Source organism: Pantherophis guttatus, chromosome 2 (genome assembly GCF_059756535.1).
Source record: "Pantherophis guttatus breed Tessera chromosome 2, ASM5975653v1, whole genome shotgun sequence".
NCBI classification, from domain to species: Eukaryota; Metazoa; Chordata; class Lepidosauria; order Squamata; family Colubridae; genus Pantherophis; species Pantherophis guttatus.
In genome coordinates this window covers 62,643,817-62,670,199 of record NC_142064.1, presented here as the reverse complement: position 1 = coordinate 62,670,199, position 26,383 = coordinate 62,643,817, and the positions used below count along the sequence as shown (strand labels likewise).

The window sequence follows — 26,383 nt, the reverse complement described above, 5'->3', positions numbered from 1 at the left end:
AAATGAGGTCAATTGCCCTGTGCTGTTGATTTTGCTGTTTATCAGTTCAGGATGTACAGCAGCTTAAGAAGTGACTCACCACAGGACTGGAGAGCTTTTCACCTTCTACTAAGTTAATAATGATTTAATGTCAGCAACTCCAGACTGAGTTTAAATGACACGACAACTTTAGAAACAGCTGATTTTAGAGTACGAGAAGAACCTATTAAGAAATTATTAAGTAATGATGTGGCCATGTCTATCGTGTAAAAATACACTTCCAGATTTTTGCTATTGTTCCTGTCTGTTTTTAAACATTTCAAGACCGATGACATCTATGATTTGTTTAAACTATAATTCTCTATTGCTGAACAAAGCTTTCCATGGTCAACATACATTTTTCTTTAGCCATCTTTTTAGTATAACCCCACCCAAGGTAATGAATAAGGTAAAACCATGCACAAACTCCAAGGTTACTTAATACATCCTTCAGTTATTTATTTATTTATTTATTTATTTATTTATTTATTTATTTATTTATTTATTTATTATATTTCTATACTGCCTTTCTCCCATAGGACTCAAGGCGGTGTACAGTTAAGAAAAATATAGACACACAAACATCATAAAATTGCTAATTAAAATTATTACTTAGTTTGGTCAATTAAATAAAACCCAGAATTAGATAACATTTAAAAAATCATTCACATGTTCGTATGTTTAGCCCCGCCTGTTGGAACATCAGGGTCTTGAGGGCACGGCGGAAAGCACGGAGAGCAGGGATATTCCGTATCTCCGGGGGCAGTTCATTCCAAAGGGTTGGAGCCCCCACAGAGAAGGCCCTCCCCCTGGGAGTCGCCAGTCGACATAATTTGACTGACAGTACCCTGAGTAGTCCATCCCTGTGAGAATGAACTGGTCGGTGGGAGGCTATTGGTGGCAAAAGACGGTCTCGTAGGTACCCAGGTCCTAAGCCATGGAGCGCTTTAAAGGTGATAACTAACACCTTGAATCAATTTAAACAAGTAATAATCAATCATATTCTATAATAATTTGTACACTTCACTAAAGCACATATTTTGGTTGGTCTATGCTTTTTCCTGCATTGGCTGTAGTTTTACAACTTATCAGTACACAGTGTTTTTGTTTGTTCCTTTACTATATGCATATGTTGGGCTCCACTTTTTCCTACCTTCCCTTGTTATTATACCCATGATCCAAAATGCCAGATTAGGACTTTTTCCCTTCTTCTTCTTCTACATGCATTCATTTTAAAATTGAGCTTCAGAATCGTTGCTCTTTTTCTCTCATTTTTTATAGAGATCTATGTGATGGTAACTTTGGCATCTTCCGATTTTTTTTTCTAAATATATCTATAACCTCCAGGGCTGAGGCAATAATGCCCAGAGTTACCCAAGGTAAGATGGATTGCCATTCTAAGTTTTACAAATAAAGAAATATTTTTGTAATGTAATGTAAAATACAGAGAAGCACTAGTAAATACCCTTCTAGTTTAAATACATCACTTCTAAGCAACATCAATCCACTTTACATTTAGTTGCTATTGATTCAAGTTGAAAAATTAAAGACTGATTAGCTTCAGATTTACTTCTTGATTAGCCATCTTAAATTGCTCTAACATCAGCTTTTGTTGTCTGGAGCAGGAAAGTTTTAATGATTAATTTCCTCTCTCTCTTTTATAGCAGAATAGTTGTAGTGTATTAATACAACTCTGAAGAAAAATTGCAGCAAACAGGCAAAGGGAGATCTTGGAGAAGAGTGGGAAGGGAAGCAAAATAGAGAAGTGAGGTGTTGGAGCAGGGGTGGGTTTCAAAAATTTTAGCAAGGGGTTCTCTTCCTGGTTGCTGGGTGGGTGTGGCCATGGTGGGCGTGGCCTAGTCAGCCTCTTGCACCACAGTGGGGGGAGGGCGTTTTTTCCCTCCCTGGGCTCTCCTCGAGCCTCTGGAAGAGCAAAAACGGCCTCCCCAGACTCCGTAGGGCGTCTGGAGGCAAGAAACAGGTTTCCGGCCTTCCTGAACTTCCAGTAGGCCCATTTTTCACCCTCCCCAATCCTCTGTGCGTGCTCTGCACTTACCTGCATCCAAAATGGGCCATGTGGAGACTCCTGGGAGGGGTGGGGCAGGCAGGGCCATCCAGGAGTGGGATTTGGGAGTTCTCTGAACTGCACAGAATCTTAGCTAGAGGTTCTCCCGAACCCCCAGCAGCCCACCCCTGTGTTGCAGTGTCATGTAATAAGAAATTGAAATTGCAACTTACTCTGGGGTCCCTTTGTAAGAACACAACAACAGTAATTAAAAAATGAAAAGGAGGTAATCTGAGACTTATATTCTTGTAGCTTCTGTCTTATTTGAGGGGAACCTGGAGAATATCCTGGAATATAACCTTGAATAAATATGGTAAAGAGAGATATTTGTTCAGTTAATCCAATCCATTTAGGGCTAATGATAAAACATTTTCTTTTCCTTCCTGAACTATAGTAATAGAGCCCCCCAAAATAAAGTGTTTTGAGGTATCCAGATATTTGTGAATATCTGTTCGGAAAAATGAGGTGGTCAGGAACATGTCCCTTTCCCAGAACAAGTTAAATATTGTTTGTGAATTTTCAGAAACATTTTGCAGAAACTTTCAGATGATCCAGATGCTTGCCAAGATAATCTACTAATTTTTGACTTTTTATTGATTCTTATCTTTGATAAATAAAGTCTCCTATTAATTTTTGTCTGGGATATTGGTCCTCATGCCAAAGTGTCGTTAGTTAATTTCAAGGTGATTAGCAATATTATTATAAAATGTAGCAAAATCAGGTTAAGTAATCTTAACATTTAAATATTTTTTATTATAGCTACAGTGCTAAAATGGAAATGCATTTCCAGATTATTCACTCTCAGTGAACTCTGCTAGTTAGACTGAGATTTCTCAGCTCCATGTTCAATTACATTTGAAATAAATGAAAAGCAAGCAAATGGCATTCATCCAGATATAATAACAAAATGTTTTTCCTAAGAGATATTCACAAAAGGTTTTGTGCTTTCGTTATCTATACAGTAAGCTGTAGTAACTGATTACCAATCTTCTCAGCAAATGTCTGGTTTGGTTTTGGCTGGCTTTGGAACATATCAGTAGGATTGGGAAAATAATTATGGCTGAAGACAATGGCTACATTTTATTATTTTCTAATTGCGCTATTATAACCAACCTTACAGATTTTAGGGAATGCATTCATCAAATTTTTAAAAAATCTATTTATTTTAAATTTACTGATGAATGCATGACATGTATAGGGGGCCATTTTTCGTATTTGTATTTGTCCCCTGCACTTACTTTCTTTACCCCCATCTCCAGCATAAACAAATTCGGACTTTATTTCTGAAAGCAATTGTCAGCTCTAGAGTTAGTAACAATCCTTCTAGATTATTTTCTATATATTTCTTCTGTTTATTTTGCTCCTATTTTAATGTAATGTATCTTGATGAAGAATATACCTTGATGAGAAAAGTGAAAGTAATGCAAGTTTAAGGAGATGTCTCTGTTTCTGCAGGTCAAGTGCAGTGTTTAAAAATTGGCGGTAGAGCTCTTCCACCTAGTAAGCATATGTTACAAACCCTCATTTGGAGACTATTTCCTATTTTTTTTTCTGCTCCATTGAAGCTTTACAGTTTGCCTATTCAACTCTTATCAGGTCTGGTGTTGATAGCTGCTCTCAAAAGAAAGTTATCATCATTCTGAAGCTCGATATATCACTGACCTGTAACTAATGTTGGCATTTCAAGACATACTGTAGATTAATGAATGAACTTTTACTGTGAATTTATACAGAGAGTTTTAAAAGTAGCACCATATAGCCAAAAATCTAGTTTAAAAAAGTTTGGAATTCCTTAGAAACTCAGGAATAGTTACACAATATTGGTAGTGGAAGCAGCTTTATACAGTATACAAGGACCTGAAATATGAAAACAGGTTCCCTTTAGAAAAGAATCCATGAAAATAGCTCATAAGAAATTGTTTACAGAGCTTTAACAAAGCTTAAATATTCTTTGTGGCTTGTGACCTGTTAATCACACTGCTGAACATAAAAGCTAAGTTATGCACAGAATGGTTGGATTTGCCCCTAGTAGAAAGGAAGTATGATTGGTATCTCCAGAACAATAAGAGTTTACTGCCTGGCTGGTCAATGCTGGATCAAATTCACATTCCCAAGTTCCTACTCTTCCACCTACATATTCAAAGGTCTGGAAGACGGAGGAAAGGTCTTTCTTAAATAGGGATGTGAGCTTTTCTAAAAAGATCCTAAGAAAAGCAAAAAAGATTAGCTACAAATTAACTCTTGTCTTGCTGAGGGTTTTTCTCCTCCCTTTTGGCCATCCAAAACAACATGAGAAGGAAAAAAATATGTAGTCCCAGAATACTTTTCCTTTTGAACAGTGTTCCCTGGGTTTCAAATTTGATTGGAATATCTTCCCTGGCCTCTGTATGGAGTAATAAACAAGCAAAATGCTGTAGACACAACTTCCAACCATTCGGCTCTTTACTTACTGGCTGATATAGTGTGTAGATCAGTGGTGGGTTGCTCCTGGTTCGGACCGATTCTATAGAATGGTAGTAAAACTGGCGGGAGGCTCTGCCCACTGACCCCGACACAGGGCCAGATTTAGATGAAAAGAGGCCCTAGGCTATTCCACTTATGAGGCCCTTTCACCTATAGTGAAAGTGTAATTTTAATTTTGCTAACAATTTGAATGTAGGCCCCTCTTGATCTTGAGGCCCTAGGCTGAAGCCTAGTTAGCCTATAGGAAAATCCGCCCCTGCCCCGACATCATCAGAACGCTTCTGCGCATGCACAGAAGCTTGTGCGCCTGCGCACGCGCGGCCCTGTTGCGAACCGGTAGTAAAGGTAGGTAGAACCCACCCCTGGTGTAGATGTAGAAGTAACTCTGAAGAAAAATTGTAATCAGCTTTGGCTTCCAGTACCTATTCTCAGTACCCTGAGAAGGAGGAAGAGACATTCCGTAATTCAAACAGCACATCTTTGCAAGGTAATGGATTGCCTGTCTATCTCAGAGAAACTTTTACTATATCAATTTACTAAAAGTCTTTGTACTCCACGCTTTTCTAGCTCTTTGCCATGGTTTTCATTTTCCCAAGCCTACTGGAATGCCAATAAAGGAGGGCAGCTGAGTTCACTTCAAGCGGTACAATTTCCCAGAGGTTCAGTGCTGACTGTTTTTCAGCATTGGAAGTCCTCCTTGAGGGACCGAAGCAGAGACAGTTTTGGTACAAGAGATATATAACGATGCCAACCAATGGTAGGCTTCTATTGATTCTGGAAATACTGTAAGCAAGTACGACTTAACTATTTCATGGGGGAAAAAACCCTCACTTTTTTAAAAGCTTACTGGCCTCTACAGTTGTGACTTGGATCAGTTGTAAAATACATTTAGGTTTTTATGCTGGAAATATTTAACAGTTGTAAGAGAAGTTGGTTATATTGCATCTATTTAGATTTTGATTAAAATCTTGCTGTAATTGAGAGTGATGTTACAATTTCCACTAGTATTGCTAAACATACTTCCAATTTGGGATTCTTCTCTCTCTCTCTCTCTCTCCCTTTCTCTCTCTCTCTCTCCCTTTCTCTCTCTCTCTCTCCTTCCCTCCCTCCCTCCCTTCCGTGTGTGTATATCTCCAATGTTATTTTATCCTCTTTACCTGAAATGTGCTGAAGCTCTTGAGCTGAGGGAGTGTTAGAATGGTTTATGACCACATTTAAATCATATACACATTGCTTCCTAACCAAAAGGCACGCACAAAGAATATAAGACAATAAAAAGACAATCCTAAGCATCTCTGCTCTAAAGTTCAATGGCTCTTCTTACTTATGCAAGATTGCAGCTTAAAAATGCATTAATAAGTGACTTGCACTTTTTAAAATTGCTGGTTCGTATAACCCTGTATCAGCTAATGCCTTTTTTCTAAATCTCAGGGAAGCATTCAGTTTATTCCATTATAAATGAAGAACGGGAAGAAAAGGGGCAATACCATACATTGGGAACTGGCAGATCCTAATGCATTTCAATTTCTTCCCTCACTGGAAAGAACTGCAAGTGCACTCAGGGCTATTAGATTGACAGGTTGGCCACTAAATTTTGGGGATAGGGTGAGAGGTCAGTAAACATAGCACAAGCCTTGGCGGTAGTGGGTTCATGATTAGTGCCTGGTGCCATGGGTTACAGACATCACATCTGCATACCATCAGTTGGCAGGTGCTATGAAAGACCCCACTTGAGATCATGGAAAGCCACTGCCAGTTAAAATAAGTGCATTCTTGGCTAGATAAACGAGTGGCTTGCTCATTACAAGATAGCTTCATATACTGTACAGATAGTCCTTGATTTACAGCAGTTAGTTTAGTGACTGATTAAAGTTACAAGAGCACTGAAAAAAAAGTGACTTATGATCGTTTTTCACACTTATGACTGTTGCAGCATCCCTGTGGTCACGGGATCAAAATTTGGACACTTGGCAACTGACTCATGACCTTTGCGGTATCCCAGGGTCATATGATCCCATTTTGCGACAAGCAAATTCAATAGGGAAGCAAGATTGACTATAGAGCCTTGGTACTACAGTGGTTTAAAGCACCCTGTTATTAACACAGCTGCCTGCAATTTACTGCTGGTTCGAATCTCTCCAAGGCTCAAGGTTGACTCAGCCTTCCATCCTTTCTAAGGTAGGTTAAATGAGGACCCAGTTTGTGGGGGCAATAAGCTGACTTTGTATAAATATACAAAAGGATGAAGGCTATTGCTTAACGCACTGTAAGCCGCCCTGAGTCTCCGGAGAAGGGCGGCATATAAATCAAATTAATAATAATAATAAAAAAAGATTCACTTACCAATTTACCAACTGCAGTGATTCACTTAACTAACGTGGCAAAAAAGTCGTAAAATGGGTCAAAATTCACTTAGCGAATTTCTCACTTAGCAATATAAATTCTGGGCTCAGTTGTGGTCGACTACCTGTATTCTTCTTCTCTTGCCCCTTCTGTTCAACATTTATGTGAAGCCGCTGGGTGAGATCATCCGTGGTTTTGGGGTGAGAGTCCATCAGTACGCTGATGACACTCAGCTGTACATCTCCACCCCAGACCACCCCAACGATGCCCTTGATGTGATGTCTCACTGCCTGGAGGCTGTGCGGGTCTGGATGGGGAGAAATAGGCTCAGACTCAACCCTTCCAAGACTGAGTAGCTGTGGCTTCCGGCGTCCCGATATAGTCAGCTGGTGCCATCGCTGACTATTGGGGGTGAACCTCTGCCCCCCACAGAGAGGGCTCGCAATCTGGGTGTCCTCTTGGATGCACGACTTAGAAGAGCATATGATGGCCGTGGCCAGGGGGGCTTTTTATCAGGTTCGCCTGATTCGCCAGTTGCAGCCCTTTCTAGACCGGGACGCCTTGCGCACGGTCACTTACGCCCTCGTCACCTCCCGGCTGGACTATTGTAATGCTCTCTACATGGGGCTCCCCTTGAAGAGCACTCGGAGGCTCCAACTGGTCCAGAATGTGGCCGCGTGGGTGGTTATGGGCGCAACCCATTGTGCCCACGTGACATCCCTCCTGCGCGAGCTGCACTGGCTCCCAGTGGTTTTCCGGGTGCGATTCAAGTTGCTGGTTACCACTTTTAAAGCGCTCCATGGCACAGGACCCGGGTACCTTCAAGACCGACTTCTGCCACCAATAGCCTCCCACCGGCCAGTCCGCTCCCACAGAGAGGGTCTCCTCAGGGTGCCATCGGCCAAGTTATGTTGGCTGGCGACACCCGGGGGAGGGCCTTCTCTGTGGGAGCCCCTGCCCTGTGGAATGAACTGCCCCCGGAAATGCGTAAGATCTCCGACCTCCGTGTATTTCGCTGTGCCCTCAAGACCCTGCTGTTCTGCCAGGCCGGGCTATCAATGTAATGATTTTAAATTAGGTGTTTTAAATTTTGGGGGTTTTAAATTTGAGCCGAAACTATTTAATAATTTTAATTAGTTTTAATTGATGTTTGTCTTTGTGCTTTTAATAGGCTGTATACCGCCCTGAGTCCTCCGGGAGAAGGGCGGTATAGAAATAAAATTATTATTATTATTATTATTATTATTATTATTATTATTATTATTATTATTATTATTATTATTATTATTATAGGCTTCAGCTGGCCTACATATTTCTTCATGAAAAACTAGAGCAGTCCAGTATATTGTTATATTTATGAGTGTATATAAACATAAGTGAGCTCTCTCGTCTATCAACTGACCATGGTGAAGCCTGTTTAGCTTTAACATGATTATTGCATGCTGCACTTTCAGACAACGTTCTAAGTTGCAATTATTACGAAAGGAAGATCTATGAGTAAGAACAGCAGGAACCTTTGTTTATTGGGGCTTTCTTAGTAGAATAGTTTTGGATGCAGTTCCGACAATTAGGCTAGCGATAAAACATAGATCACAGAAGAAAGTAGTAATTAAAACATGTAAACGTAGCAAATAAATACACAATAGTAACAACGTAATAATAGCATGTTCAAAACTTGCTTTCGGAAGCAAGGGGGCTTATTTGTCAGAATAAAAATGAATTCAGGGAGAAAAATAATAGAGCTAACCTCTCTTTATAGAAAGTGGAAGAACATGTGAGCAATCAGTGAGAAGCCTCCTGGATTCCAACCAAAGAGATAAAAGAGCTTCTCTGAGGGATCTTAAATTTGAGTATATGGATGAGAATGGTTTCCAAATATCCTGGTCTCTTATCTAAAAAAGATTTATTTAAGTCGTAAGAAGAACTGTTAATTCTTAGCCAATGGAACTGTTGATAGATGGGCATCCTATGTCTCTTATAACCAGGCCCTGAATGCAAGTACTGGTAGTCCTTGACTTACGACCACAATTGAGCCAAAAATTTCCATTGCTATGCAAGACCGTTGCTGAGATTTGCCCCTTTTTATGACCTTTCTTGCCACACTTGTTAAGTGACTCGCTGCAGTTGTTAATGACACGGTTGTTAAGTGAATCTGGCTTCCCCATTGACTTTGCTTGACAGTAGGTTGCAAAAGGTGATCATTATAACCTTGGGCCACTGCAACCCTCATAAATACATGACAGTTGCCAAGCATCCAAATTTTGATCGCGTGACCACAGGGATGCTGCAACAGTCATAAGTGTGAAAAATGGCCATGAGTCACTTTTTTCAGTGGTGTTGTAATTTTGAACAGTCACTAAAGGAATGGCTGTAAGTCAAGGACTGCCTGTAATGTAGATGTGCTTGGTCAAGGCAACTAGGTGTATTGTCATTGGTGGGAAACGGCCTGGGATCTTATTGTAAATACAGGTGAAACTCGAAAAATTAGAAGATCGTACATAAGTTCATTTATTTCAGTAATGCAACTTAAAAGGTGAAACTAATATATGAGATAGACTCATTACATGCAAAGCAAGATAGTTCAAGCCTTGATTTGTCATAATTTTGATGATTATGGCTTATAGCTCATGAAAACCCCAAATTCACAATCTCAGAAAATTAGAATATTGTGAAAAGGTTCAATATTCTAGGCTCAAAGTGTCCCACTCTAATCAGCTAATTAAGCCATAACACCTGCAAAGGGTTCCTGAGCCTTTAAGTGGTCTTCAGTCTGGTTCAGTAGGAATCACAATCATGGGAAAGACTGCTGACCTGACAGTTGTGCAGAAAACCATCATTGACACCCTCCATAAGGAGAGAAAGCCTCAAAAGGTAATTGCAAAAGAAATTGGATGTTCCCAAAGTGGCTGTATCAAAGCACATTAATAGAAAGTTATGTGGAAGGGAAAAGTGTGGAAGAAAAAGGTGCACAAGCAGCAGGGATGACCGCAGCCTGGAGAGGATTGTCAGGAAAAGGCCATTCAAAAGTGTTGGGGACTTTCACAAGGAGTGGACTGAGGCTGGAGTCAGTGCATCAAGAGCCACCACACACATGGATCCTGGACATTGGCTTCAAATGTCGTATTCCTCTTGTCAAGCCGCTCCTGAACAACAAACAACGTCAGAAGCGTCTTACCTGGGCTAAAGACAAAAAGAACTGGTCTGTTGCTCAGTGGTCCAAAGTCCTCTTTTCTGATGAGAGCAACTTTTGCATCTCATTTGGAAACCAAGGACCCAGAGTCTGGAGGAAGAATGGAGAGGTACACACTGCAAGATGTTTGAAGTCCAGTGTGAAGTTTCCACAGTCTCTGTTGATTTGGGGAGCCATATCATCTGCTGATGTTGGTCTACTGTGCTTCATTAAGTCCAGGGTCAACGCAGCCGTCTACCAGGAGATTTTGGAGCACTTCATGCTTCCTTCCACAGACAAGCTTTATGGGGATGCTGACTTCATTTTCCAGCAGGACTTGCCCATACTCCCAAAAGTACCAAAACCTGGTTCAATGACCATGGGATTACTGTGCTTGATTGGCCAGCAAACTCGCCTGATCTGAACCCCATAGAGAATCTATGGGGCATTGCCAAGAGAAAGATGAGAGACATGAGACCAAACAATGCAGAAGAACTGAAGGCCGCTATTGAAGCATCCTGGTCTTCCATAACACCTCAGCAGTGCCACAGGCTGATAGCATCCATGCCACGCCGCATTGAGACAATAATTGATGCAAAAGGGGCCCAAACCAAGTACTGCACGCTTATACTTTTCAGAGGTCTGATATTGTTCTATGTACAATCCTTGTTTTATTGATTTCATGTAATATTCTAATTTTCTGAGATTGTGAATTTGGGGTTTTCATGAGCTGTAAGCCATAATCATCAAAATTATGACAAATCAAGGCTTGAACTATTTCGCTTTGCATGTAATGAGTCTATCTCATATATTAGTTTCACCTTTTAAGTTGCATTACTGAAATAAATGAACTTTTGCACAATATTCTAATTTTTCGAATTTCACCTGTACTTTCAAAGATGGGAGAATTGCTTCTCCCCTTGTCTCTTGCAATTGCTGCCTCTACCTCAGCTGTCTTCTGAAATGATAAACATTAACAGCTTTAAACATTGCAGACTGCTGATTTGAATGCCACCTTCCTTTCACATTCCCTATATTTTGTAGCATTTGCTTGAAATATACTAGAGAAAATAAAAGATTACACACATACTTGTCTAAGCTTATTTTGACCTGATAAAACTATCAGTAGAATCAGTTTGGTGAAATGATTAAGGTGTCAGGCTAGAAATCAGAAGACTGAATGTGGTCCTCAACTTACAATGGTTCATTTAATGGCCATTCAAAGTTACAACGGCACTGAACAAAGTGACTTGTGACCATTTTTCACACTTACGACCTTCGTAGCATCCCCATGATCATGTGATCAAAATTCAGATGCTTGGCAACTGGTTCATACTTATGGCCGTTGCAGTGTCCTGGGGGGGTCATGTGATCATGTTTTGTGACCTTCTGACAAGCAAAGTCAATGGGGAAGCCAGATTCACTTAACAACCGTGTTGCTAACTTAACAAATGCAATGATTCACTTAACAAGTGTGGCAAGAAAAATTGTAAAATGGGGCAAACTCACTTAACAACTGTTTCACTTAGCAACATAAATTTTTGGCTCAATTGTGGTTGTAACTCGAGGTTGTAACTACCTGTACTCCCACCTGAGGCAGAAAGCCAGCTGGGTGACTTTGGGCCAGTCACTCTCTTTTAGACCAAGGATGGAGGAAATGGCAAACTACTTTCAAAAATGTTGCCAAGAAAACCAGAGGGACTTGTCTAGGCAGTCATCAAAAAACAACACTGACCTGAAGGCACCAGGACAAAACAAATAAAACTGCCCTCAGCTTTTATCATGGATAGATTTTGATAAGAATACTCATATTTAAAGTATTACCAACAATTAATGTCATGCTGAGGTTGTGTTTTTTTTTTGAAAGACAAATTTTTGAAAATTGAGCCTTGGTAGTACAGTGGTCTAAGGCACCCTGTTATTAAGCTGGTTATTAAGAACAGCTGCCTGCAATTACTGCAGGTTTGAATCTCGCCAAGGCTCAAGGTTGACTCAGCCTTCCATCCTTTCTAAGGTAGGTAAATTGAGGACCCAGATTGTGGGGGCAATAAGCTGACTTTGTATAAATATACAAAAGGATGAAGGCTATTGCTGAGCACATTGTAAGCCGCCCTGAGTCTCCAGAGAAGGGCGGCATATAAATCAAATTAAAAAAAAAAAGGAAAAAGAAAAGTCAGCTGTTTCTATACTAGGCTGCTTATCTGGGTGTGATTGTCCTATTTTGAGCAGGTAAACAAGCGACAGTGGTCCTGCATTTTATTAAAAAGGCAGAGTATGACACAAATAAAGAAGTATATACATCTGACATGTAGTTCTGCTTTGAATCAGACTCTACCCAGCTATTGAATAAAGTTGAGAATTTTTCAGGCATGTAGTATGAGAAGCTCGAATTTCATTTAAATAGCAAGACATTTTGCTTGGCCTGGTGGTGGATAAAACTTTAATGTTTTGATATGCTCCAGCTACTCAGAGGCCCAGCTGTTTGGATCTTTACTAGAACTGCTCTCTTGGATATGCCTAAAACTGTTTTTGGGTGGTCATTGAGACATCCTAAAAAATTTGTGTGTGAACTATATAAGAATTCCAAAAATAACTGATTATGTTTAAAGATTCATGCATGCCGTGTGAAAGCATTCTACATTATGCTACAGTCTTAGAATTCAGAGCATAAGAAAATAAAAGCCAAATCCCAACATTTTTACATTATACCCCAGTGCATTTCATGATAAAAGCTAACTAGAACATGAAAAGACTTGTAAATTCTGAATCATATTTTTGTCTTGTGTGTACAAATCTATTAACTACATTTCCACTGGAATCTAAACCTTAAGTCTGAATATCTTTCTAGGATGCCAGCATATTTTGTGTGATGACATATTCACTATTAGCACCCCCTTTTTTGTGTGTTCATTTGTGTCGGGTTCTTTGAGGCTTCCTGGACAAGTCCCTGCAGTTTTCTTGGCAAGGTTTTTCTTGGCCATGGCCTCCTTCCTAAGGCTGTGAGAAACTGACTAGCTCAAAGTTACCCAGCTGACTACCAAAGGCCAGAATTAGAACTCACGATCTCCAGTTTCTGGTCTGAATTCTTAACCTATATACCAATGGTTTAGTGATTGCTAAACTTTTTGCTATCCCGTGCCAGGAGCGGGGGGAGGGGTCACGCGCGCACGTACCCACACTCATAATTCTATGCGCCCTAGCTCCGTGCATGCACGTGTGCCCCCCCTGCTCCTGGCACGCGATGGCATGGTAGGCCCAGTTTTTGCTCTCCCAGCCTCCAGAGCCTTTTTAGGTGTCTGGGGAGGGCGAAAACGGCCTTCCCCACCCATCCCCAGAGGCCCTCCGGAGGCTGAAACCGGAAGTTGGCAAACGGGCTGTTTCTGGCCTCCGGAGGGCCTCTGGGGGGAGACAAAACAGGTCTCCCCTCCCCACGAGGTGCTCCGGAGGCAGGAAACAGCCTATTTCCTACTTCTGGTGGGCCCAGAAGGCCTGAAAATCAGTTGGCGCACGCCGGAGCTGAGCTCGCGTGCCCACCAATATGGCTATGCGTACCACCTGTAGCACGTGTTCGCCATCACAGCTCTAAACTGGCTTTTTAGTTGTACACCTGGTTTGAACAATCTCTCAATTTGTCTGTCTTTCTCTCTCCCTCTCCCTCTTTCTCCCTAAACACATTTAGGTTTTTATGCTAGAAATATTTAACAGTTGTAAAAGAAGTTGGTTATATTGCATCTATTTAGATTTCGATTAAAATAGCCTCCTTCCTAAGGCTGAGAGAAACTGACTGACTCTCTCCCTCCCCTCCTCCCCCCTCTCTGCGTCTTTTAAGAGCAGCTGAATGGGTTGGGAATAACAATCGTATTCCATGTAGACTTTCATACTTAGAATGCTCATCAATGATTCCTCATCAAATTGGAGACAGATATACTGTAACTGCCGTGTACAATGTAATCAGCCCTGATCTTTTATATATATACAGTATTGTCATTAATGACTTGGTTGAAGAAGTGGAGGGTATATTTTTGTTATTTGCAGATGACACAAAACTGAATGAGATACCAATATCTAGAAGGAAGAAATACAATTCTGAATGTCCTTGATAGATTAAAGAAATGAGTTGAATGTAAAATATGTGAAATCTAACACCGATAAGTTCAGAGTTTTTATTTTGGAAACAAAAATCAAAGGCAGAGGGATAAAAGATAGTGGACACCTGGCTTGGGAATGGTATTTTGTAAAAAAAATATTTTGCAATATTAATTAATGACAAACCGAATATGCATCAAAAGTGAGATATTACTGTAAAAAAGACAAATGCAGTTTCCTTCTGCATAAACAAACATAATTTTCTAATCGCAAGTTCAAAGTATCACATTTTAAGAAAGATTCAGAGAATTGTAACAGGTCTAGGGAAGACACTAAGATTGATTAAAAGACTAGAACCTAAGAGGATAAAAGGAGACAGGAATATTTCGGCTGCATTCCACCAGCCGAGAACTCAGGGCAGGGGCGGGGGGGGGGTGGCGGTTATTATAAAGGAAGGTCTTGATCCGAGGGAGACCACTGTTCCACAGATAGCCGGATGTGAGTCCCTTCTTGTGAAGTGGGGCCGTGGAGTGCAGATGGGCTTGTTGATCATGTACCTGGCTCCCTGCCACGTGGCAACAGCCCTACCTAAGCTGCTCAATGTCATAGCCAAGGTGGCGGTTGATACCCCCAGACTTTTGGTCATGGGGGATTTCAACCTGCCATCCATTGGTGAAACGTCTGAGGTGGCTCGGGAGTTCATGGCTTCCATGATGGCCATGGACCTGACTCAGTTAATTCATGGCCCTACTCACACAGGCGGGCACACTCTGGACTTAGTTTTTATCTCTGGTCAGTGGTCGAGTGGCCTTGATACAGGGGATATAGTCATCGAACCCTTGTCATGGTCTAACCACTCGCTCCTTCGACTTGACTTTCTAACTGCTACACCCCGCCACAGGGAGGCGGGACTGACTAGGTGGTTTCGCCCCAGGCACCTGATGGATCCTGATAGGTTCCAGATGGAGCTTGGGCCATTTCCTGAGACTCTGGCTCATGACTCGTCTGAAGATCTGGTGGCCGCCTGGGACATTGCGGCCACCAGGGCTTTGGACTGCGTCGTGCCTTTGTGGCCTCTGACCCGGCACCGAACTCACCTAGCTCCTTGGTTCTCCAAGGAACTGAGGGAGATGAAGCGCCGGAAAAGACTCCTGGAGAGCGGTTGGAAGACCAGCCATTCCGAATCCGACCGAACACTGGTGAGGTCTCATATTAAGACCTACCTAGTGGCGATAAAAGTGGCAAAATCTAGCTATTTTGCCGCCCTTATTGCATCATCAGATAATTGCCCAGCCGCCCTGCTTAGGGTGACCAGCTCCCTCCTCCATCTGGGAGCGCGGGATGATCCCTTGCAGGGTCGAGCTGACGATTTTGTGCAGTATCTGTATGACAAGATCGCTCAGATTCGGGAAGGCCTGGCCTCTGACTGGGTAAGTCTGGACTGGATGATTGAGACAGGTCTTGAGAGTGTTATTTGGGAGGAGTTTGATCTTGTGGTTCCCGAGGACGTGGACAGGATTCTGGGACGGCTGAACGCGACCACATGTTTATTGGACCTGTGTCCCTCCTGGTTGTGCTGGCTTAACGGGAGGTTACACGAGGCTGGCTCCAGAGGATTATTAACGCTTCTTTGACCAAGGGTGTCCTACCGGCCGCCTTGAAAGAAGCGGTGGTGAGGCCCCTCCTCAAGAAGCCCTCTCTGGATCCGGCTGTTTTGGTTAACTATCGTCCAGTCTCCAACCTTCGTTTTATTGCGAAGGTTGTTGAGAGTGTGGTGGCGTGGCAGCTTCCATAGTACCTGGATGAAGCTGTCTATCTAGATCCACTCCAGTCTGGCTTCAGGCCTGGGCACAGCATGGAAATGGCATTGGTTGTGTTGATGGATGATCTCTGGAGTGCTTGGGATAGGGGTTATTCCTCTATCCTGGTCTTGTTAGATCTCTCAGCGGCTTTTGTTTGTGGGGTGCCACAAGGGTCGGTCCTCTCGCCCCTTCTGTTCAACATTTATGTAAAGCCGCTGGGTGAGATCATCTGTGGCTTTGGGGTAGAGTTCCATCAGTACGCTGATGACACTCAGCTGTACATCTCCACCTCAGGCCACCCCAACGATGTCCTTGAAGTGATGTCCCGGTACCTGGAGGCCATGCGGGCCTGGATGGGGAGAAACAGGCTCCGACTCAACCCTTCCAAGACCGAGTGGCTGTGGCTTCTGGCGTCCTGATATAGCCAGCTGGTGCCATCGCTGGTTATTGGGGGTGAATCACTGGCCCCCACAGAGAGGGCTCGCAACTTGGGCGTCCTCCTGGATGCACGGCTGCCTTTAAAAGAGCATATGATGGCCGTGGCCAGGGGGGCTTTTTATCAGGTCCACCTGATACGCCAGTTGCGTTCCTTTCTGGATCAGGACTCCCTACGCACGGTCACTCAGGCACTCGTCACTTCCTGCCTGGACTACTGCAATGCTCTCTACATGGGGCTCCCCTTGGGGTGCACCCGGAGGCTCCAGTTGGTCCAGAATGTGGCCGCGTGGAGGATTATGGGAGCGACGGGGCGCTCCCATGGGACACCTCTCCTGCGCAAGCTGCACTGGCTTCAGGTAGTCTTCTGGGTGTGCTTCAAGGTGTTGATGACCACCTTTAAAGCGCTCCATGGCTTAGGGCCGGGGTATCTACGAGACCGCCTTCTGCCGCCAATAGCCTCCCACCGGCCAGTTCGCTCTATCTATCTATCTATCTATCTATCTATCTATCTATCTATCTATCATCTATCCATCCATCCATCCATCCATCCATCTCTATCTCTATTTCTATCTCTATCTCACATAAGAAGTTGCTCTTGCCTCATTCTGTGAGGTTAAGTTGATTTGGTGAACGAATATGAATCTGTATCTTCAGCAATTAACATTTAGCATACTGTGGTTGAAAACTGCTTCCACTTCATATGTATTTTGAATATTTACATATACTTAATAAGCATTAAGTATTAAGCATTAAGGGGATGTGGTGGCTCAGTGGTTAAGACGCTGAGCTTGTCAATCGAAAGGTTGGCAGTTCAGTGGTTCGAATCCCTAGTGCCGTGTAACGGGGTGAGCTCCCGTTACTTGTCCCAGCTTCTGCCAACCTAGCAGGTTGCTTTTCTTATTTGTTAGATTTTTACCCTCCTTCCCTTTAAGAGCTCAAGATACTGTAGATTTCATGTCCAACCATAACTTGGCAAAAGTTCTATAAAATAGATTGGACTGAAAGAAAAAAACAGTTCCAAGTTATACAGCAAATATTATTAATGGGCATTTAAACCTAGATCTCCTGTTCCCAAGTTCTAAAGTTTACTGCATATAGTAATTTACATCAAAACAATAAAGTCTAGGTCATCTGAATGGGTAGCATTATCTTATGTACGTTAATAGACAATATAATACAATATATTATTCATTGTATTTTTATATTTCTGACCTCAACAATTAACTGTCAGCAGTTTACATCATAAAAGCATAAAACATGACTTTTTAAAAAAACACTAAATTAAGAGAGAGACAAATCTACCATAATACAATAGGTACAATGTCTGTGGAGATTCTCAGTCTTCCAGGTTCTTCTTCCTCAAGGAAAAAAAACCTCAAGTCTGGTTGCCTTTTGAAAAAGCACTTTTGAGAGAATGGTGAAGATTCAGTTCCTAAGACTTTCTGGAACAGGTTTGCTTTTAGTAACTTTTGATATACAAACACTGAAGGTGCTAGTCTAATTTCCATAAGATGGAAACTACAATTGATCAGCACTGCTTGGGACCCCCTGTCCCATCATCTCATATATTTGGGGAAAGCATTAAAAGAGGCTAGTGACATATAATCATTTTTATATACATGAATGCATGTATATTATATTATGAAAATGAGTGTAACAATTGCAGAAAGATGTCCCTTGGAATAAATGTACATATATTCTAAACAGATGCCTCCTTTGTGTTAACAAATATTTTCCTAAATAATGTTTGCCAATGGAAGTGCTGAATAATTCAAAGTAGCAGTTTTCATAGATGTTTACAGATGGATTAACCCAAATGTAAAAAAATCTAGAAGTTTTTTTTCCCATCATAATATCTCCTTTAAGATATTTTGCTTTGAAAAATATATTTCATGGCAATATTGCTTCTATTTAAAGCAAAGAGTTTGAGCTTGGCTTTGATCTAAAGCTTTTGATCTTGAAAGAAGGTTATTGTGGTAGTAAAAATAGGGGCAGGCCAATGTCTTTTTTAAAAACCAAAAGCAATAAAGCTAAAGTGATGGTCAAGATTTAGTGAGCTCACTCGACACACATTTATGTTTTGACATCTGTTCGTAAATGGCATCTAATTTCATGTAGGAGAAAATCTGCTCTGATCTAAATCTAAAAACTTAGAAACTTTCTTTCCCAGAATGTATAGATACATCAGTCAAATTTTTGTGAGAGCATGAGTTTATGCATATACTTATGTCAGAACATATAATTATGCTAAATATAATTATTCTGGAGGATTGATTGATTCCTTGCTTCCTCTTTGTTGTACATTTACAGAAACAAGCTACATCAGTAATCTAGTAGCACTTTTTCTGAATAATGCTGAAAGTTCACAAACATACGTCCTTTTATAGAATTTAGTAGTCCGAAAAGGTGCTACCATATTTGTCCCAAAGGTGCTTTTTCCAAAACACAACTGGACTTTCTTGGTTTTTTTCTGAAGAAGCTTCAGATATTTCCATCTGTAAATATCTACAAAAACTGCTATTTTCATCCAAGAAGCTTCTTCAGTTTTGTGATTTAGTGTGTGCTACCAGATTTGTGTGGGTTTTTTTTTTTTTGGACTCCATAGATTAACATGGCTCCTCTCCCACAAAAGTGTTAATTGTTTTAACGTGTTCTCAAAGTCATTTTAATCTCCTAGTGCCTGTACATTTTCATACCAGTAGGCAAATTTTAGGAATGATACTTCAATAAATTCGGTGGGATTTACTCTCAAGTAAACAATCGGGAGTGGGGGTATAGAGTAATGCCTTTAAAGCAAAGCTTAGGCTTTGCCAAGCTGCAGCTTAATGGAGGAATCAACTGTGGAATGGCCATGACTAATAGAAATGGCAAGAGTCCAGTAGCAAAAAGCAAAACTTAATGCTTGCTTTTAAGATGCACTTCAGAGTCTCCACGGAATTCATCTGATATGGTTTTGGATTCCACAGAGGTCAAGGAACTATTGGGAAAAGAAAGTTTTACATTCTTCCTTTCATTTTAATATGCTCAGCTAGAATACTTGCTTAAAAGAATGCTCCGGTTTGGAATAAAAGGGAGGGCAGGCAGATGCTGGAGAAAGGACATTTCTGGTGTAAAAATTGAATTTTGCCCCTCTTCGCGCTTCTACTATACTCTACTATTTTACTATGCATTATTTTAGTGTCAGTTCAGCCCGTACGCTTGCATTGACAATATTGACTATAGCGCTGTATTAAATTCAGAGTTTTAGGGCACAAATCCGGGATCCTTTTTTTGGGGGGGGAGGGCTGAATGCCGCCCTTCCAGTTCCACCTAACTCTTAAGGAATGCCCCTGTGACCGTGGAAAGGGGACCCTCGCTCCCTTGTTAGTAAGACCCCCCCCTCCCCATCAAGCACGTAGTGTAAAAACCATCCCAATTTTCATTGCCTGAATTCAAGTCCGGAGAAACCTAGTCTCCGAATTAAAAGCTAGGCAAAAGTGAAGGGAAATCGCCGCCCTGCATTAAAAGCCGCGGGCGAGCCGGGATCAGCGATCTGAGGGATTTCCCCCAACTCGGCCTAGGCGAAGGTTGATTCCACCCGTTGCCACTCGATCCCCTGCCACCCAGCTGCCTTGCGTGCAAGCGAGAGAACTGACAGCCCTGGACGCCGCCGTTCCCGCGGAAACGTCAGCCGTGGGGTGGGTGGGTAGGTGAGGATTTTATTTTATTTTTTATTTTTTGGAGTGGGGTGGGGGGGAGGCGGCGGTTGCCTGTTGCTCGGAGCGCTCGACTTCAAACGGCGCCTTTTACGCAAGGCAAGTTGAACGGGGCGTAAGCAGGAGACAGGCAGACGCTCCACGATTGAAAGGGTGACGTTCGCCGCCCTGAGCCGCCTCCTCCGAGGTTACCTTTCGGGGATGGAGGGGGGGGGGGCGAACAAAGCCAACCGGGCTGGAGTATCCCCTTATGGCAGGCTCCTCCTCCTCCTCCTCCGCCCCCCCTCCCTTTGATTTCGGAGGCTGAACCACGAGGGCGTGTGGGGGGGGGGGAGAGGAAGGGGTCCCCCCTCCCCTGTTCCCTTAGGTGTTTCTGCTGCCTTAGGAGATCCCCGCGTCTTCCGCAGCAGGGCGAAGAAAAAAGCCCGAGGAAGCCGCGATCTCCGCTCCTTGCAGCCTGTTGCGCGGTGCGGGGGCGGAGCGGGGGGGAAAACCGTCTCTTGCGACCGGACTCTTCGCGGCGGCCGCAGCTGCTGTCGGGGCCGCCCTATCCAGGGTAAACACAAACAGCCCGACCCTCGTGCGCCGCGGGAGCGATCGCAGCCGGCGGGCGTTGTAAGGCAGAGGCGCCGGGCAGGCTTTTTTTTTGTGTGTGTGTCCGTATGTGTGTGTGTGTGTGTGTGTGTGTATCGAGGCGCTGCCGACGAAGAGCGACTCCCTCGCCCAGCGTCCGAGCTCGGGCTGCGCGGTGGGGAAAGTTTTGTTCTGGTCGCAGCCGATCTTGGAGATTTCGGAGGCGCTGGATCTTGGGGGGATCTCGGAAGCCGGGTGGGGTGGGGTGGGGGGAGCTACGATCTCTTTCTCTCTCTGTGTCTCTCTGGAGTTGCGGTCCAGATCGCCTCGAATAAACTTGCGCTTTTATTTTGTCTTCCCCATCTAGCCTTTGCTGGAAGAGAGCCGCGTTTGGCAAGAAGGTCGACTAGCGCAGCAAGTGAAAGAAGAGGTAAAAGAGGCGCTTTCCTTTGGGAGCCGGTAGTTTTAGATCGTGGATGATGATGATGATGATGATGATGATTGGTTAATCTTTAGTGAGATTCACAGCCTTTGAGGCTGGTTAATAGCTCAGCAGCCCGAGTCCTAACCAAGGACCTAGGAACTGTTAAGGTATCGTCGGAGGATGTAAGCTGTTCCCAGTAAGGTGGTTTTTTGTAGAGTCAAAATGTTCAAGTCCGGTAAATTTAGAATTTCTAAATAGCGGGGTAGCCCTTTGGGTATTGCTCCTATTATTATTATTATTATTATTATTATTATTATTATTATTATTATTATTATTATTATTATTATTTCCTCCCCGATTCGGGCTTGCACCTTTGTGCACCCCCTCCCCTCCACTTTCTGATCCTGAGATATTTGCTATATCCCTGAGAAATGACATGGAGAAGCTGCCCCTTCGTCTTACTTTGACCGCGATCCGTTGATCCCACCCTATTTAGAGGGGCGAGAAAGGAACCGCCGAGCTTTTTTCTTTTTAAAATGCTCCTCTTCTTGAAGATGTCACTATTTGAAGAAATCGCATCTTTTTCCCCCTTCACCATCATCGTTTTTCGCCCTTGTGCAGTTCTGTAACAATTCCACAAATGTTTTGGTACAGCGGAGATTTCTTTATCCTATAAGAGATGTTCTGCTGGGCTACTCTAGATTATAACAGCAGACAGAAGTTACTGCATTTGGTGAGGGTGGTGGAGGGAATAGAAAGAAAAAGCTTTTCCGACCAAGAAGAAATAGCTAAAAGGATTAAACTGAGAACATGATACTGAGGACTGGAACAGTATTTCTCTTCCCCATTTCTCTATCCTGGTTTTTTTTTCCTAGTTTTTTTTTTTTTTCCTTCCAGTGAAGCAATGGAAAATTGTATCTTGAGTCTGTTTATAGTTTCTTACTCATGCTGAGTAGTTGCACTCAAGTTGCGTCTTCTTAAAAAAGCTGTATGGTTTTGACATATAGGTCGTAAAATGGATTCATATAAATCAGAGGTTCAGAAAAGGCACTCGGCGGAAAAGGCAACGACCAGAAGAAGTCACTTTCCAAAAGGTACCGGCTCCTAATGATCTAATAAGTCATAATGTGTTATGTCATTTGTGTTTTTATTGTGCATTATGCTTTTTAAAAAGTTTTAAAAAGGATATGGAAATGTATGGATTACGTGCCATCGAGTAACTCATGTAGTACTTATTCCTGGAAGCGTTCTTATGCGAAGGATCATTTGTGAACAGAGCTGCAAAATATAGGTTAGGTGTTCTATTTATAGTGAAGGAGAATTTAGAAATGAGTTTATGGAAAATAAAATGTGTTTTTGTTTCCTCCTCGTGCAACCTCTAAACCCTTCTGATTCAAATAACTAACCTGCTTAGTATCTTAGAAATAAGCAGTGTAACAAATTTCAAGTTGATGTGTGATTTTCAGGTTAAAAGAATTTTCCAGCTAGGATTAATCAGTATTAATGATGTGTAAGGCTCCTAAGATTTCCTTCTTTTAAAAAAATGGATATTGGGTTTAAATAATGTTTGATGGACTACTTGGTAAAGTTGAATGTATATAAGGGGTTGTTCTGGCAGATTCTTGTAATTTTTTTTGTTTGCTTAAATAACATTTTCTGCTCTCAAGAATAATATTGCTGGACATATGTTGTCTTTTATGCCTGTCTTTCTATGAAATATAGGAATCCCAATATATAGCTAAATAAATGGAAAGGTTTTGGCAAGGTGGTTTATTAGTGATTTTCTGCATGTTTATTGAGACCTACTCAGCAAGTGTGACTTATATTCCTTGATAATGATACTGAGGGCCAAATCCATTTAAATAAAGTTCTATCCTTGAACTCTTTTCAACAAAGTTAAATTTTAGTGATTTCTGTGAAACTTCCTTCCAAGTAATTTTACATCTTTGCCTTGTGTTGTGAATTGTGCTGTTGTTCAAAGCTCATTGGTAAGTAACTATGTTGAGCTGTTTGTAGAATTGTTAACACCAGAATTGCTTCTTTATTAAGTTGAACTACTGAAAAGCTATATATCTTTCTTCAGTAAGATTTAAAGGCAGTATGTTATTTTGTAGCTTGACAGTGCAGCGAGAAAGTCTGATGAATCATCACTGTTTCTGTAGCCAAGTTCTTGCTGTTAATATGAGTGCCAACTCCAGGGTTATGTTGCCTTATTATGGACATTGCTCTGTTTGACAGATATCTCTGGATAGTACAGCTGAATGTGGCATGGGGAGAGATGGACAATTGAAGAATAAGCTTATGAAGTCATAATATTCTGAATCTCCATCAGTTGTCTACTGTTGTAACACAGACTGTCATAATGTAATCTATTCAGCTGAAATTTTTACTGGGTGTGCATAGTATTTAAGATGCTACTTCACTTTTTGTTCAGATTTGCTTAAGAGTCTTGATCAAAAATTAGTGTTTCAACAAAATCAAATGTAAAATAACTAATAGTTTCATCAAGTAGATGAACAGTGTTACTTGTTTATTCTTGCATAGAAATAACCATCTGTTGTTTTAACATGAATATGTTCATAAGAGCTATGGATCTCGCAGTGCTGATATCTGAAAAAAGAAGGCTATCAGAGTAATATCTCATGTGATTTATTGACCAGAAAGCAATTAGAATTTGAATGTTTTAAATAGGTAAGGTTTAAAATCTGGAACAATCTGTTTTGTAGAATGATTAAACATTGATCCCTGAAATTTTTCCAGTATTGATGGCCAGAAGTGTGAATTTTATTTATTTATTTTCTGTTTGTGACCTGAAAATGGGATGACCATATTAGCCTTTGTTTAAAATGTATAAATAATAATAATAATAATAATAATAATAATAATAATAATAATAATAATATATTAAAGAACAACGCAAGAATATTGTTATAATGGGACATTAAGATGGTTTTAAAAGCCTGCATTAAATCAAATCAAAACAAAACAAAACGTTGATTTAAAAAATCTTTAGATAATAACAAAATACTAGTAAATAGGAGATAACTTAATATTCTGGCATAAGAATTCCCAGAGAAGGTTCTCTTCTGATTGACAGGTGTTACTTCATAAATGTTTCAGAAAATTATCATAAAAAAATTATTGTAGAAAAAGAGAAACATTTGCCTTTATTAGTAGGCTAATAAAGAAGATTTAAAAATACAATGAGGACCTTCAAAAGTTATGCCATCACAACACCATTAAAATTACTGAACGTAATTTATCTCTGTTTCTGTCTTATGCTTTATAGCTTTAGTGTTGTTTTTCGTGACTTTTAAAAGGAAGATTTTCAACATGAAGTGTTACCTATGTTTTGAAAAATTATTTCCATGGAGCAAAAGCTTAGAAAAACTTTTCCAAGAACTGAGAACTATGAGGGTATGTTTCAGTAGGTGATAATTTTATAGCTATCCCATATTAGAAGTTGTAGGACAGAAACATCGAAGATCTCAAATAATTAGGACAAATCCTGGAAAAGTATAAGATATCTTCTGTGAATACCAGTGAGTGCAATTCTAACTTGCTGAAGCTAAGGGGCTTTGCTTGTACAGCTATTTAAATGGTCATTTCCATCTTAACCTGTCTTTTTGTTATTTTTTAGTTTATTTTGTTATCTCTTCTGTTTGTTGTCACGTCGCTTGCTGTGCTCAATTATCTAGTTTAGGACCTACTGTACTTCCTATTGCCATGTATATGATAGTCTTTTTTTTACTTTATTTCTTTCCCTGATTTGACTTTTCTTTTCCAATTATTTTTCAAGCTCTTAATACTTGACTGCTTTTTTTTTTCTCCCTTCCCCTTTCTTGACTTCTATCACTTCCATATTTTTTTTCCTTTTTTATTCCTACTGATTCCTCTTTGTACAGATTGGTTGAATACACAGTCTAGTGTTTGGACCTTTTAATTAGCTTTGCTTTTCTATTATAAGGAGGAGCATTCTAAAATAAACCATGAGCAAAATTGTTGTAAAGTCAAACCGAGGAGCAAAACCTGAAATCTTTGAAGAAAGAGATAATAAATCTAATTTAAATCTACACTTTTTTTTTATGATAACCGGAATTATAAAACGTGTTATGATAAAACAGAAAGGTAAGGTTAAGAACTACTTAACAGATTTACTGTATATTATTCTTTGCTTTATGATGAGACCAGCCATAATGCTAATGAGTTCCTAAAATAAATTTGGAGATTATTGAAGGATAGCCTGTAACTGCAAAATACTAAATTGATGTATTGGGGATATAGCAGTAGGAAATTTAATTGCAAACATCTGTTGGGCATCTGATTTGGAAAGCTGGCGTATTCAAATGCTATATTAATTTAGGACCAAGACAAAACAATTGTAATTAAAATATTTGGTTTTCAAATATGTACAGCGATTTCTGTATTATTTGAAAGTAGTAGTAGGTAATAATTGATTAAACATTGGCATTTAATGTAAAAGCATATTATTATTAAAAAAGGTAAGAAAATAATTGCTCAGTTTTAATAAGGGAACACCATAACAGATAGCTGGAATATATGTAGGTACAGATATATCATTTAATGTTATCGTCTTAGACTTTGTATTTTCAGAATGCGTTTCACAATCTAAAGAAATATTCAATTCTAAACTTTTTTGTTTTTAAATGCCTCTTTCATATCAGGGGGAACGAAGGAAGAATTAAGACATAGGCTTTTGGTTATTGCATTTTCATTGACAGTATAATTATTATTTTCACATTTGCATCTATAAATTAGTATGTACATTTCCTGGTTGTATTAACATCCATTGTAACAGTTTAGCTTGGTACCGTGCATATTTATTTTGCATTGTCTTAATGTTTTTTATGTTTTATGATATACATGACCCAGAATAACTTGAGATGAGCAGCTATAGAAATCAAATCAATTAAATAAAAGTTCAAATATGAGCTCTTTTTTATTTTTATTTTTGCGTATTTGTTTCTCGACCCAGAATAACTTGAGGTGAAGAAATAGAAATCAAATCAATTAAATAAAAGTTCAAATATGAGCTCTTTTTTATTTTTATTTTTGCGTATTTGTTTCTCTTTTTTGTGATCTTTAAATGGCCACTTTATGTCTTAAGGGGAATTGCTTATAGTTGGCATCAAATGAATATATTTTCAACATATGTTGTTTCTTTGAGCATTGTAAATCTTTTGTTTGGTTTTTGTTATTTTGCGGCCTTTTTTTAGGCAGACCAATAGTTGCTTTGCATTTGTTGTATTTTAGGGTTATATGGTAATTTCCAGATATTATTTGATT

At 40.6% G+C, this 26,383-nt stretch overlaps 1 protein-coding gene across 6 annotated transcripts in view; it reads left to right on the top strand.

The window, feature by feature from the left end:
• Positions 1 to 26,383, top strand: part of AOPEP (aminopeptidase O (putative)) — a 201,905-nt gene that overhangs the window by 93,651 nt on the left and 81,871 nt on the right. For 5 of the 6 annotated variants that reach the window (XR_015732731.1, XM_034410091.3, XM_087888250.1 and 2 more), the window contains exons 12-13: positions 21,020 to 21,082; positions 22,084 to 22,170. The exons of the other annotated variant lie outside the window; for it this stretch is intronic. Coding sequence is in view for 4 of the 5 variants with exons in the window: in XM_034410091.3 (XP_034265982.2) it covers positions 21,020 to 21,082; positions 22,084 to 22,170 (150 nt within the window). In the remaining variant the exon portion in view is untranslated. The remainder of the gene's footprint in view (positions 1 to 21,019; positions 21,083 to 22,083; positions 22,171 to 26,383) is intronic. 6 annotated transcript variants of the gene reach the window in all.